The sequence below is a fragment of the Primulina tabacum genome, chromosome 17, assembly GCF_025594145.1.
Source record: "Primulina tabacum isolate GXHZ01 chromosome 17, ASM2559414v2, whole genome shotgun sequence".
Taxonomy (NCBI): domain Eukaryota; kingdom Viridiplantae; phylum Streptophyta; class Magnoliopsida; order Lamiales; family Gesneriaceae; genus Primulina; species Primulina tabacum.
In genome coordinates this window covers 15,422,223-15,437,314 of record NC_134566.1, presented here as the reverse complement: position 1 = coordinate 15,437,314, position 15,092 = coordinate 15,422,223, and the positions used below count along the sequence as shown (strand labels likewise).

General features: G+C 36.4%; 3 protein-coding genes across 4 annotated transcripts; 1 reads left to right on the top strand and 2 right to left on the bottom strand.

The window, feature by feature from the left end:
• Positions 1–122: 122 nt before the first annotated feature.
• LOC142531086 (uncharacterized) lies at positions 123–3,500 on the bottom strand. 2 transcript variants are annotated; one of them, XM_075637112.1, is made up of 5 exons: positions 3,130–3,500; positions 1,706–1,810; positions 777–1,617; positions 663–710; positions 123–572 (listed from the first exon to the last, which is right to left on the bottom strand). In XM_075637112.1, exons 1-5 carry the CDS (start codon positions 3,334–3,336, stop codon positions 361–363), a joined length of 1,413 nt encoding a protein of 470 aa, XP_075493227.1. In that variant the 5' UTR covers positions 3,337–3,500; the 3' UTR covers positions 123–360. The 2 variants fall into 2 exon arrangements, with proteins under 2 accessions (XP_075493227.1, XP_075493226.1); XM_075637111.1 differs by having other exon boundaries at positions 663–1,617.
• A 3,525-nt stretch (positions 3,501–7,025) lies between these two features.
• On the bottom strand, positions 7,026–9,709 carry LOC142531298 (uncharacterized). The gene is made up of 4 exons (XM_075637392.1): positions 9,348–9,709; positions 9,029–9,254; positions 7,847–8,238; positions 7,026–7,770 (listed from the first exon to the last, which is right to left on the bottom strand). The coding sequence occupies exons 1-4, from the start codon at positions 9,633–9,635 to the stop codon at positions 7,432–7,434; spliced, it is 1,245 nt and encodes a 414-aa protein (XP_075493507.1). The 5' UTR covers positions 9,636–9,709; the 3' UTR covers positions 7,026–7,431.
• A 996-nt stretch (positions 9,710–10,705) lies between these two features.
• Positions 10,706–13,018, top strand: LOC142531299 (clavaminate synthase-like protein At3g21360). The gene is made up of 3 exons (XM_075637393.1): positions 10,706–11,218; positions 12,104–12,357; positions 12,467–13,018. The coding sequence occupies exons 1-3, from the start codon at positions 10,847–10,849 to the stop codon at positions 12,825–12,827; spliced, it is 987 nt and encodes a 328-aa protein (XP_075493508.1). The 5' UTR covers positions 10,706–10,846; the 3' UTR covers positions 12,828–13,018.
• The last annotated feature ends 2,074 nt before the right edge of the window (positions 13,019–15,092 follow it).

Below are 15,092 nucleotides of genomic sequence, written 5' to 3'. Positions count from 1 at the left end.
TGGAAATTTTTTATTACAAATCTTGTGGCCTAAATGGCAAGCTTTTAAAGTTGGCCTACTGATTCTGCTATATATATAACTCAGCCAGTGAGGTTAACAACTTTAAGACGTTCTGAGTAACATGTTCCATTCATATCTTTTTCAAGAGTGAAATTTCACTTAGAAAAACTGTTGCAACTTATTGAACAGTTTACAAAAATTGAGCTTCAGAAAGGACAATGGAAGACATACATATATGCAACCATGTACCCCTTGATCAAAAGATACACTAGTGTACGACAATGCTATGGGTTTTAATTAAGTTGAATTAAAAGCCATCTACCCGATTGAAGTTCAGAATTTTACTTATGCATCAGATTATTAATCAGAAGCTTCTTCTAATCGATCAAGAAACCGTTTGTCAGACGACATCTCTTGGAAAATAGAGCTGTTGTGAGTACATGCAGCTTCAAACTTTGTCCACAGTTCCTTCTTCAAAGTGGTTTCCCCGGGATGCTTTCCCATTCGGAAGGTGCTTGTGGGCTCGTTTATCATCGGGGTGCTTTCAGTAATGTCAAATGTTAAACAAGTACCTGCAGTTGCCCATGAAAAAACAATTTTATGAGAGGAAAAGTTATATTTATGAATGAATTTTTGCAGTTTATCAAAAAACAAATTATGACCTTGCTGGTGATACGTTGCAATGTGATGGTCGCCTTGATCAAAAGTTCCTTTCATGACAGACAAGTCTGTTAACTGATTGTGAACAGGAGAAGTTTCTTGAAGCAAGCTTTTACCTGTTAGGGCGGCAGATAAAACATCATCATCAGAAGGCTCCATTATAGCACAGGTTTTTGGAGGTGAGACTATCCAATTTGGTGAATCTTCAACCAAATTTATTCGGCTTCCCAAATTATGAGCTAGATTTATTCCAAAAAGCTCAGGGTACTTCAGAGCCAAGTCATTTGAAGATTGACTGTTGGAGGATTCAGAATCTTGGGACTCACTCGAATTTTGGATTCTGATAGGGAAAGAGGTAGATATATGGACTCCCTGATTTTTCTTCTTGTACAATTCAGATACTGGTTCAAGCAAGATGCAAGTTTTGGGTGGTGATATTTTTAGGCGTGGAGTGAGGGAAAAGATAGAGCAATTTTTTCCGGAAAATTTGGCTGGAGAAGGAGACACGGTCTTGAGATTGTTGAATGATTTAGTTACTTCTATATCCAAAACCTTGTTTGAAGTTGGCTTTGGCAAAGCAGATTCAGAAGGATTGTTGTGTAAGTTTCCAACTGAATTGAAAAGAGATACTGGATGGGGAATTTCAGTAGGTTTAACCTGTTCGATTGTAGGAACAGATAGTGCCTGACATTTTGAAGAAAAAAACTTTGTTTTAGGAAGTGGCGTGAGGAGAAACAGTTGCCTACCACCATCCGTATTGCATTCAGCCCGCCATGACACCAGGGGAGATGGTGAGACCAGTGATTCCCACTTGGTCTGCTTGGGGCTTTTTTCAGTGGAAGCATTTGTATCTTCTTCAGTAACACAAACTTCGGTTCTTTCCATTGGCTGCTCGAGCTTATTCTCGGGGCTTGTAGATTGATGCGAAAGTGCTTTTTGAAATCTAGTAACCCATGTCTGCAAAATTACCTTTTGAAACCTTAAAAGAGCAAAAAATAATGTTGAAGGTGTCACAACATGAAAAAACCAATGAGAGAAGATCAACCTTCAAGGAAGTTCGCATCTCAGACAAGAAATCTGCAAATTGTTTGATTTCTTTCCTCCCTTTCTTGCTCGTCAACTGGAGTGCTTGGACAACTAGTTCGTCTATCTGCAATCCATGTATGAATGCACAAATTAACGAAGTAAATTCTATATTACCAGAAATTATAATTCCAGTTTTGGAAGGAGGAAGTTCAGATTTAAAAAACTTAGATGAAGTGGTGATGCTACATAATTCTAAAAATCTAAAATTGGTATAAATTTACACCAATATTGTTTAGTATCCCATTGGCAGCAACATAAGAAAACTATGGTGCCACAAATTTTCATAGCTGCAAAAGCCAGGATTATATCTACTAACAGTGCCACGAAAGATTAACACGAGCTGTGATCCTCTTTTGACTAATTTCCACGCAGAGACCCAAGAAGCAGTGAAATCTGCTGATATAATTCAGACTCCCATGATATTCAACACCATATATTGTCAAAGTCAACAAAATTACATAAAGCTCCTTCAATTGTAGAATTGTTCCATTTCCTATTAAGAAGATGTAATGAAATAACATAAAACTACCGCACCAGTGCAAATACAGGACACAGACCTAAACAGGGTGATGGATGCATACTCAAGCATGCACAATTCATAAAACTAACTGCCAACAATTGTCTATCAACCGAGTAATGAATAGAATTCAGTGAAAAAATTGGACTGAAGTGCATTTCTAATGCATGTATGCAATTACAAACCACTTCCATTTAGAACATTTATGTACCATACTCTAGCATGCAATCGTAATAGTTAAGAATTGTTTCACTCTCTTTCCATCCACCTCCTATTTCTCTCCGATTCCTATCCAAACATATGTGTTGAAATTCAATTCTAGTGCTCTTCAAATTTACTGCTTATTTATTGAATTCCAGACTTGTGGAATTCTGGGCAAGCTAAATGAGTTCGTGTACCACCTAAAACGGATTCCCCTTCTTTTTTTGAAGTCATAGAGTTGGTTAATTTTGGCAGCAAAAGGGCTTACAAAAAAAGAAAAACGAACCAGGTGCAAATATACTGACAACACCACCCTCTACTGTATCATGTATTTTCATGTTTCTATGTTAATTGTATAATTAGATCCATCGTGATTTACATAGCGGAGGAGTCCACAAATCAAATCTTCTTCATCGTTCGCAGCTTTGATTCAGAACAGCTTAAATGAGAACTGATATAGGCCCTTTCGTCACAATTAAACGGCCACATTCAAAATTAAATCAACTCAGAACGCACAAAAAATAGTCAACTTCATAATTAGAATCACCGAACAATTAGCCAGTCAACTCGCATTGGAGACAAAAAAAACCCTGGGGTCTTCAAAAATACAACAAAAAAATAACATAAGTTATTCAATCATATTCCACAAAGAATCGGTTCCATACCTGACGCACGAGTGGCGAGAGATCGGACTGCACGAGGAAGAGATGATCGATCGAATCGTCTTCCATAAGTTCTCCACTTTCTTGATCGGTTTTTTTGGAGAAATTGGCTGGCTTTTTAGTAGTTTTGGCATTCGAAATGTCCCGAAGTGGCTTACTCATAGATATGGATCTCATCTTCGCTTTCGTTGCTTCCCTGTTCTTCGGCATCGTCTTCTCCCTCAAAGTGCGTGTATTGTGTGTGTGGGCTAACGGTAACTACGTTTCTCCTCTCTAATTTGAATTTTCTCCACAACCGGGTTTGGGTCACGGGCTTTCCGAAAAAGAATTTCTTATTTTAGGAGCCCACAGAGATCATCTTGGATGGATAAGAAGAATATACGGTCGTGGAGAGTTGCATGTTTATACAATTTTTTTAAAAAATATTTTTAGTAAGAGAATTTAAAATTTGACATTATTTTTTAAAATTTTAATTTTATCGTTCCTTGTCATGGGAGCTTTTATTATTATTATTATTATAAATTTATTTAAAAAATTGTTCTGGATATCTAAAACTATTTATTTAAGTAAGGCAAAAACTTGTGTGAGACGGTCTCACGAGTCGTATTTTGTGATAAGGATATCTTATTTTGGTCATACATGAAAAAATATTACTTTTTATGCTAAGTGTATTATTTTTTATTGTGAATATCGATAGGATTGACTCGTCTCACAGATAAAAATTCGTGAGACCATTTCACAAGAGACCTACTCTTTAAGACGTAACAGATAAATACTTGTATTTTACAATTTTTTAAAAATGTGAATTTCGTGAACCTCCGGGGTTTCTAATTTGAAAAACCTCGACCGACCCGCCTTGTGACGTGCCAGTTAAAAAAAAATTGTGAAAATCGCGAACCACTTTTTACAAATAGAAAATGTGAAAAGCATGAACCGCGGTTAACTTTTAAACCGGCGGTTGATCGTTTCCAGTTTTAAAAAACCCGGATCACGGTTAATCGTGACCCGGGGCATGTTAGACCGATTCCAAAAAATTCAGAAAGACCACTTCCAAATACAAACTTAAATCAGGAGATAAGGATCTAGACTTCTTAGGGTACGTTTGGTAGGAGTGATGAGATAATGAAATGATTAGTAATAAGAATGATTATAAAATGATATAAATGGATTAAAAGTATGATGTGATAGATAACATGGTGTTTGGTATGGTTTTAAAATGATGTATTGAATTTGAAATTTTTTTTGTAATGAGAAAAATGCCCTTTGGACATATAGTAAATGAGATATTTGTGCTTATTGTTTGGTACAATTTTTCAGACATGGATAAGTAGTGGATGTAAGTTTTTATTTTAATACAACAGCCTTCGAAGTTCAAATCTGAAGGCCAAAGACGGCCCACGCCTTTTTCTTCCAGAATCCAATTTCTAACCCTTTCGTCCTATGTTGGTGGAACACTCTCTCTCCCATTTTCAATTTCATCATCGTGGCTTCGCACAATTATATACAGCGACGACTATTGAGAAGTCGAATTTCTTGCACTCGAAGTGGTATAATATTTTCAACAAACTTCAATTTCATTTTTCTCCCAACAATTACAGTTGCCCTACGATTTCATTTTATTTTTTGTTGTAAAAGTGAATCGTTGTTGTGCATCGTATTTCTTAGGATCGTTCAACGGTGATTCGAAGTGTTGTCAACGTATTGACCGGTTTTGAAACAAACGTCTGCGAAGATTACCATGGTGATGTCTTCTAAGTCTTTATTCTTCGATATTTTGTTTTGTAATAAATCTTGTAGATTTGCGGATTGGCAGTTCAGATCTTTATGTTTTTTTTTCTTTTTTTCAATTTTTGTGTATTATATTTGGTATGTTAAGCTGAGTCTATTACCAATCCAACAGATAGTTAGATTCTATTAAAATACATTGCTTATTTTGTGAAGAATATGTTGAACGTGAATCCAAGAGTTTTATATGTCATTCGCTTAAGCATGATGTAGAAATATTTTAAGTATCTTATTTAAAAAACGTTCTATATGCCATTTTTTGGATTTGTGTAGTTAAATTATGTTGACTAGTTGAAATGACTTATTTGTAGTTATATATACAATTAACTCTTCCCGGGTTTATGATGAAACATCTTTGAATGCAGCCTAAAACCTATGTTGTTTTTGTTGGAAGACAAGTTGGTGTATATGACAAGTGGTCTGAAGCCAACTCCGAAGTTTATAGATTTCCTGAGGCTTGTTTCAAAGGGGACGAGACTAGGAAAGAGGCTGAAGACGCGTTTGAGAGTTATTTAAAAAAAAGGTATGTTCAAACTTCGTGCTCACAGCCTAATTTTTCCACCTCAAATCCAAATGTTACTGGTGAAAATTAACGTAAACCTTCTAAGAAACAAGGTGATTTAATGCAAGCTATATCAGATTTAACTCGTGAAAATCTCAATCTAGCGAAGAAAATGGAGAATAACTCCCAAGAGATAGCTATGTTGTCGGAGAAAATGGAGTTGAGCGACGAGCAGTAGATGACTTGTGATTGTGAAGTTTACTTCCTTCTTAGTACTTCCACGTAAGTTTGTGTGGTACCAATTTTTTGATTTTCTTCAATGTCTGATGCACTTAACTTGTATGCACATCTTATTCAAGTCTCCGGTACATTTTGATGTTGTCTATTGATGTTGGAAGGATATTTATGTAAGTGTGTACTTTGTTTATGGTTGTAAAAACCTTCCACCGATCGTCAGCAAAATTTTGTGTAATATTCCTTCCTTAATATTTGATTGGCCATGAATCAGTTCCTGTCGTATTCATTAATTGAAACTAATCTTACAACTTACTACTTCAATTATCTCAAACTTCGGTAATGCTTCATTTTAAATTAACTGATGATTTCTTTGCAGATTAATGGTGAAAGTGTATGTATTCAATCCAGTGTGCGCGAATAGGTGTAGCAGCATGTACAATTGGACCGAGAACAAAAAATTTGGTTGGTTTCCAAACAATAATTGTAATGTACATATTTGAATGTGTTATTAATGGCTAATATCTACCACCCTGGGACCCTTTGTTAAAATTTGATTTGCATATCTTCTTTGGACTCCACGTACGAATATGCCTAATCGAGGGAACAGGTTGAAAGACTTGTCATTAATACAAGCAGTTGGGTAAGTTGCTCTACATTAAATTTGTATATTTAAAGCCAACTTCTTACTCATGCACGCATGTACAGATCTTCCAATTTCATGTATAATTCTAACTTCTTCGTAAACATGTCTGTTACTTTTAACTTTGGTTCTGAAGATACAGTCACTAGCCCCTACATTGTACCGATGATCGATCTGTGTTCCGACGATGAAACCAACAAGGTTCAGAAACGTGAGAAGTGTGAAGTGAAATGCCAGGGTGTTGAAATGCTTCACCCTTCATCTGATGTGCCCAACCGGAGGAAGAAAATGAAGTTATGTCACCCAACAATGGAGATACAACCCGACTTTAAAGAAGAAGACGACACCACCAAGGTGAAAGTTCATCGTGCTACCCAAGGTGAAGAGTACAAGATAAAATTGGCTGGCCATGGCAAATCGAACATCCTCGTCATTGACTTCACCACTGAGTCCAGTGGGTAGCAGGTGTAACAGTAGAATAGGTTTCGTTCTTGCCCCAACCTTTTGAATGCATGGTATAGTACTATCCCTTTTGACTCCATGTTCGTAGATTAGTCACGTTGTTAGTAATGTTTCCAACGTTGGGGAAGATCAGACTTTGTAGCAACCTTTTGTATATGAATGTTGCATAGTAATGATAAAGGAGTGTTGTTAGAATTACTGGGTGTTACTCGAACACTGATGTTGAAAAGTTACCACAAATGCATTACTGGGTGTTACTCGAACACCTACATTAACTAAATAATACCAAAGGCAAATGTGCTTATACATGAAACGTACTGCAAATGAGCAAAACACATAACCAAAACAGGTACTGGATCGAAGCCCATCAAAAAGAGTAGAATCATAGAGGTGATACATGTACGTTTCGAAATGATTCATCTTCACAAAATGCACAGGTTCTTGACCCATTACTGTCCGGCCAAAAGCCTATTCACCAAACAAATCTTTCCGCGATGACCTAATCGTTGAAACAGGGCCAAGTCGTTGTGGTTGTTAAACAACAATTTAGCAGCAATCACTTGCTCGTCCTCCGACAGATGAGTCATCTCGTCCAACGCATTCAACACCTGATCTTGTGCATCTGAAAGCTTATCCTCTGAAGCAAGCTTCTTGATTAAATCGGTCATTGTGTTTTGTGTTATGTCGGCGAGGTTTTTGATGGCTTCAACATTGACTGCTCGTCGTCAGTGGCTTTCTTTCTTTTCTTAATCTTCGAAGTTACACATTCCTTCGGTTTCGAGGACGGCGTATTATTCTCAGATTTAGAGTCTTCAGCAGCATCAACGGTGTCAAACGCAAGTGTCTCGGCAATCCACGCATCAGTACGTAGTTCATTATCTATGTTTAGGACCTCATGCAGTGCATTCTCGAAATTGGTTGCGCGTTCACCTGTAGCACGATCATTTCCAAATATCTCACACCAGTCATGGTAATGTGTCCACTGCTTGTGTCTCATTGAACGTAACGTTGGGTCGGTCTACGACAAATCGAAGAATTAGACTAGGAAATTCAACTATGTAACGAATATATAAAATAAACTTTGAAAACAATACCTTGACGATTGTCTCCCATGTCTCATCTGTGACATCGATTGTGTTATTACAATCGTTCCACCCCACACCACTTTTGCTTAACAATGTAACTAAAGTGCTATATGTTTTCTTCCACACGTGGATCTTCGAATTGATATGTGGATTTCCACGTAAGCTATTCCCGGGGATAGATTCCTGCATTGCATTCTCCAACAAATTTAAATAACCAGCCTTAAATTCATTCTCACTTTTCCATCCCTTTGTTATGACATCTTTCAGTGCTTGGATTAGTACTTCTTCTTCTCGAGCATTCCAACTACGTCGTGTCTTGTCTTGTTTTTTGCTCCTAACGACAACGCTCGCCGACGATGCTCCACTATCCATATACAGTTGCTTGAGTTGTTTCTCTGCCTCTGTACAAAACACAACATATTTCACTGTGTCATAAAGCTTGACAAAGTAAACACAGGGAAATATAAAGCAAACTATAGTGCAAAAGTTGTAATGATTTTTTTTTATAAAAACATTAGTTGTAGAACAAAAGTGAATAATGTCAGCACATTGGTAAATTGACCATAACAAAACAAATACAAAGAAATTGAAAGTACATTAGGTAACAATTTAAATGAAATACAAGCAAGTTAATTGTTCGTGTTCCACATCGACATTGCTAACTTGTCTCTCCAAGCATCCCACCCAATTGAAGACTTCACACTGGTAATGAAATCATTTTGAGTGTCATTAGCCGGGCTACCAACATATTCTTCGACGTTGTCCATTGGATCTTCATCCATCCGAGTTCGTATGAAATTGTGTAATAGAATGCAAGCCAAAATTATAAGGTTCTGAACTTTGAGTGGGTAAAATGAAGGACTTCGAAGGATGGCCCATCTTTTTTTCAACAAACCAAATGCTCTTTCTATTACGTTACGAGCTTGAGAGTGTCTCCAATTGAACAACTCTTTGTAATCTTGTGGACCGCAAGCACGATTGCCCCAAGCATCGCGATGATACCTAACACGGCGATACGGCGTCAAGAAACCCTCAACATTTGCATATCCATTATCACATAGATAATAAGAACCTGCATTTTCGGAACATCACTAATGAAAACGTTGACAAATATTTGTAACTAAATCATTAGTTCAAACTCTTGCTACAAAAAGATAAAAGAAATAAAAACATCAAAATTACAGATATAACCTCGTGGAACTCTAAATGAATCATCCCTGTTTAGCGCATCTCTTAAAACTCGAGCATCTGCCGCGGATCCCTCCCAGCCCGTGAGAGCATATATGAAATTCATATTGCGGTCACATACCACCAATACATTCACTGCAATTGTACCTTTTCGATTTCTGTATCTTGCTTTATCTCGGCAAGGGACATGTACACCGATAAGGGTTCCATCCAATGCGCCGAGGCAACCCTGTCAGCAATTTTTAAGTAACATAGATATAGTCGAACCACAAACTTAGGAAACAAAAATACCAAAATGAAATAGTGACAAATGAGGTATTACCTTAAAACACCTCCATGCTTCGTTTCTACAATCATCGTCGACAGGAGACGGCTTGACAAGGAGTAGGGGATGTAACTTTAGCAATGCTTTAAGAACATCAAGGAAATGAGCACTAACTGTCTGTCCACTACGTATGTAATCATGCCCAGCTACCCGATTCTTTTTATGATGCGCCAATATAGACAAGAACATGGCCACTTTCTCTTCGACGCGTACGTATCTTGAATCACCTAACCCTCCTAAGTTTGTTAACAAATAACAGAGCCGTCCAAACGCTCTTTGATTCATCCTTAAGTTATTGACGCATTGGATATCTCCGACCTCGATAATCCTATGCAAATTGCTCAATTGCGCATTTACTCTTTCGAAGCAGCTTGTCTTCGACAGACACGTCGAGTAATTGAGACCATTCGTGTATGCTCTCGTATTAAGAGGCATAACATCAAAAAAGATCGACATAACGTATGGTTGACCAGCAGAAGGATTACAATTTTTCTACGTTGCTCCATGTTGTCAGTAAACTCAACCGAAAACTGGAAATTTATGTGTGAATAACAAACAAATTACAGGAACATTGTAAACTAACACATGTGATTTAATGGAGACGCGATTAACGGAGATGGATATTAACCAAAATGTGAACAATGCAAAATTTATTTTAATTATCAGTTCTGAAAATTTTCATACTTTTATTGTGAAGAAAATATTTATTTCGAAATTAAATGGCAAGTAAGAAAAATGAACACACAATTACGTAGACTGTAAAGAAAAGAAATACAATTAATTTCTATCCACTGTCATGAACAAATTCCAGAAAAAGTTGATTCAAAAAATGTTGGGGAAATTCACAACTAAACAAACCTCACATCCATAGCATAGCACAAGCTTCCATAGGATCCCAATTAGAAATAAATGAGACCAAAATCCAGCAGAAATCCTTTATTGTCACTAATAAGAAGCGGGAGAATGAATTCTACTACCAAACAAAACCCATTTGAAGAATTACAACAATTACCTCCACAAATTCAAGCGTACAAGACGGATGCGGACGACAAAAATGGACTGCACACTTTAACAGTAAGGACGCCTTCACGAAGACGAGCCCTAGCCACTGAAGAGAGACGAGAAGAGGTTGGTTTTTTATGTTGATGGGATAAAGGGTAAATTGGGGAAGGGAAACAAGTACGGTTCATGTGAGGATTGGGTATACCATCAAATAGTTGGGACTATTTTCTCTTCTTTTCATGCTCAAACAGTGTTGACATCACGGGCCGAAAATTATCACTACACACTTAAAAAACCAGTCAAACAGTTGACAATTCAGTATTTCTTTCAAGGTCCTCCGCTGATCACTCCCACCAAACGTGGCTTACATGATTGCTGTTGATTGCCCGAAGCTAAAATAAATATTCCCAATCCTCCCAGCGCGTAAAAAATCCCTCGAATCCATAGGGAGAAATCAAGAAATAGTAGCCGAAACTCTGCTTAATTCCATAAAAATGCTAGCGAATTCAGTTTTCTTCAAAGAAATCAAGATTCCCCAGCAGAAAACCTACGGCGGAGTTGTCTTTCCCGCTGCTTTGATCCCCACGGCACCGGAATCCCATGATCCGTCGGCTTTAACGGCGGCCATCAAAGATCATAAGCCGTGGCTTAACTCCCTTCTGCACAGGCACGGGGCTGTTCTGTTTAGGGGGTTTGATTCCCTATCGAAGGCTTCGGACTTCAACGACGTCGTTGAGGCGTTTGGGTACGAGGAGCTTCCTTATGTGGGCGGCGCTGCTCCGAGGACTAACATCGTTGGTCGAGTTTTCACCGCGAATGAGTCTCCGCCCGATCAGAAAATCCCTTTTCATCATGAAATGGCTCAGGTTGATTGATTCATCTGTCTCGTGATTAATTTTTGGAACTTGGAATGTTATAATTTTTTAATTCGTGTTCTTGCATGGTCATCTGATTCATATGGTTTTTTGTGGCAATTATTGTTCTGGTGTAGTGTTTGATTGATTCAAGTTTTGATTTTGCCCGTGTATCCGCCAACGGAGATGGTAGATATATGGATTACAATTCTTTTGGGGATAACATCAATTTTGGCCCTCAAAGTATGCCATTGAATTAAATTTTGGAGTGCGATTATTTTAAAAATGAATGTAATTTTGTCGTATGATTTTTAAATTTGTAGCCGCCACCCCACTTATGGTGCAATATTTTAAACCTCTTCCAATGGTGATGGAGAGCCATGTGTTCGATCCTATATAGTGAAAAGCTCAGTCTCATGTATAAAAAATATTTGACAAAAACTTTTGTGAGACAGTCTCACGATCTTATCTGGGTCATCTATATCAAAAAAAATATTACTTATTATTGTAAATATGAGCAGTGTTGATCTATTCCATGAGACAGTCTCACAATAGATCTAATTTTGGGTGTTACGAGTGCTTTAGTCAAATCAAAATGTCATTTTTCAATTTTGAATGTGAAAAAATTATTATGTTTCTTTCTTCCTCGACAATATTTTGTAAAAAGAAATACAAAACACTTTTTTATTACATCAAAAATAAGATTTCAACTTTGAAGTCTCTAATTTTGGGATTATCTCATGCATGGTGCACAAAAAGTAGGTGTGTTATGGAAAATTTAGGATTTTTCATTCGAACTGTTATGGTCAATTGGCTATGGTTGGGTTATTACTTGTTAAATGTAAATTTTGTAAAACAAAATAAAGGTTTTCATGTTGCTTCTTACGTACTGGCTAGGTTCCTGAGTACCCGTCCAAGTTGTTTTTCTTTTGTGAGATAGAACCTGCGAATGGGGGAGAAACTCCTATTGTTCTCAGTCATGTTGTATACGATAAGATGAAAGAAAAGTACCCAGATTTCGTTGAAAAACTAGAGAAGCATGGAGTAATTTATACCAGAATCTTGGGAGAAAACGACGATCCCTCGTCCCCGATCGGCCGTGGTTGGAAATCTACATTCTTGACCGAAGATAAGAACGTGGCCGAGGAAAGGTTGGTGTTAAAAAAAAAAATTTAGTTAGATAGCAAGGGTGCAAAACAAAATTTTGCTTTTTCAGTAGGGGAGTTCATGTTATAGTGGAAAATTACCATTTCTCAACAGGGCTGCTAAGCTGAACATGAAGCTGCAATGGACAGAGGATGGAGTCAAATCAATAATGGGACCGATCCCGGCTGTTAAATATGATGAAACTAGGGACCGTAAGATTTGGTTCAACAGTATGGTGGCTGCTTATACTGGTTGGGAAGATGCACGAAATGATCCCAAGAAGGCAGTTGTTTTTGGTGATGGAACGCCTTTGCCCGGTCATATCATTTACGACTGTTTACATATCCTGGAAGAAGAAAGCATTGCGATCCCATGGCAGAAAGGTGACATACTACTGATAGATAATCTGGCTGTTCTTCACTCTAGAAGACCTTTCCTCCCTCCCCGCCGGATATTAGCTTCACTTTGCAGGTGAGAAAATTGCCTGCACACTTTTTTTTTGTATATTTGGATATGGGATAGAACAAGAGGATGCAGAGTTAGTTTTAGTAATGGCATCAATGTTAAAAACTAATTGGTTCTCTCTCATTCTATGCCTGTAACATATAAGGATGGAAACTGAAACCACCTTTGCCAAGCTTCTAAATTTTCCTCCTCCATGAATTATCTCGCGAATCTCATTCAATCTACCATATATATATTTGAGGAGGATCGACTTGTTACTAGTTGTCGCACTAATCATTTTTTTAGAATTTGAATCAAACTTTGGATGAAACAAAGACGTGTAATCATAAAATTTGAATCAAATTTTGGATGAAACAACGATGAAAGTTAAAACAAATAGGCAAAACACCTTCTAACAAGACCTAACTATAATGGAACAAAGCCATAAAAAAAATAACGTTAACTAGCTAGATAAGTGTGTGATGGCTTTTGATAAGCCACTAATGGTCTATGTAGCGGTTGGCATTCGTTTGTGCTCCTTATTGCCAATTAAAAGATAATATAAATTAATGTTATAGAAAATGCTGTAAACTTATTTTAGTTGTTTTAAATTATTATGTTTTATTTATTATGTGTTAGGAAATTCGGTTTATTATTGAAACTGACTTGATTATATAATTTGCTATTAAATAGTTTTATTACAAATAATTATAGAATAATTTATAAAAATATTATGTGCATATAATAAATGAGAAAAAACTTGTGTGAGACAGTCTCACGGGTCGTATTTTGTTAGACAGATCTTTTATTTGGGTCATCCATGAAAAGTATTATTTTTTATTCTAAGAGTATTATTTTTTATTGTGAATATCGATAGGGTTGACCCCTTTCATAGATAAAGATTCGTGAGACCGTCTCACAAGAGACCTACTCTAATATATGTAGGTAAAAACTTATGTGAGACGGTCTCACGGGTCGTATTTTGTGATAAGGGTCTCTTATTTGGGTAATCCATGAAAAAGTATTATTTTTTATGCTTAGAGTATTACTTCTTATTATGAATATCGGTAGAGTTGACCCGTCTCACAAATAAAGACTCGTGAGATCGTCTCACAAGAGACCTACTCATATATGTTACTTCTTATGTTAAGAGTATTACTTCTTATCGTGAACATCGGTAGGATTGATCTGTCTCATAAATAAAGATTCGTGAGATCGTCTCACAAGAGAGTTACTCATATATGCATGTACATAGGCATGGATACAACATATTTGTGTGTGTGCCAATCATTGGATGAAGGAAAAGTGGGCCATTCAAAGGGGCACTACCCGCCAATACAACACACCTTCACAGTAAAAGTCATCCAACAACTCACTCTGATCTTGATTCTAATACCTTTTGATTAATTAATCACATATGTCCTAAATAAAATATAAATATTATGAGGTCTGGAGTTGTTGGAGTCGCCAAGGATTGAATTTCTTCACTTTGGAGACTTTTAAAATTGTTTTCTAGATGTCTTATCCTCTTGAATATATTATTTATTTTCGAACACACCATGTCTAGGTTCATGTCTAAATTAGGGAATTTAAGGGTAAGATATGAATGAAGGGATGAAAATAAACTATTAGTACCCGATATGAAAAAGGAAAGAAGCAAGCTAAGAGGAAGGGGACCAAACTTTCTCCCAAGAGATAACAAATTTCTAGTCAAATGATTTTAAACGAATGAATTTCAAATGACTAAGTTAGGTAATCACTTGAGCGAAAAAAATTATATTTGAGCAACACAAAGAATTCAAATTATTCATTCTTATTTTGAGAAAAATGAATATAGATCTGAATTTGAAATAAAATCAACTCAATCATTCGATCCAAATGCAATTTAATGACAGTCAACTTAATGTCGTTCAAATTTATAAATTTCAAATGATTAGATTCCAAATCATTTCCTCCAAATAAATAATTTCATCCAAATGGAACCTTGTATTGGGATAAAATGATTTGATTTATGGAGATATGAATAATGAATACACATTTTTGATGTATTTAAATTTATTAACATTACTATTATATTTATGTATAAATTAACAAAAGAGTAAATTTGAAATTCGTTAATAAAAATCCATCCAAATAATCAAGTGAATTTAAAATCAATTACTTTAAATATCTCCATCCAAACGCACGAGGAGACATAATATAAGGTATTTATGTTAGAGTGTCCAGTGAATCAACTTGTACTTGAGCTTTACCGACTAAAAACAATATTTATTTTAATAATATTTTATGGTTTTAT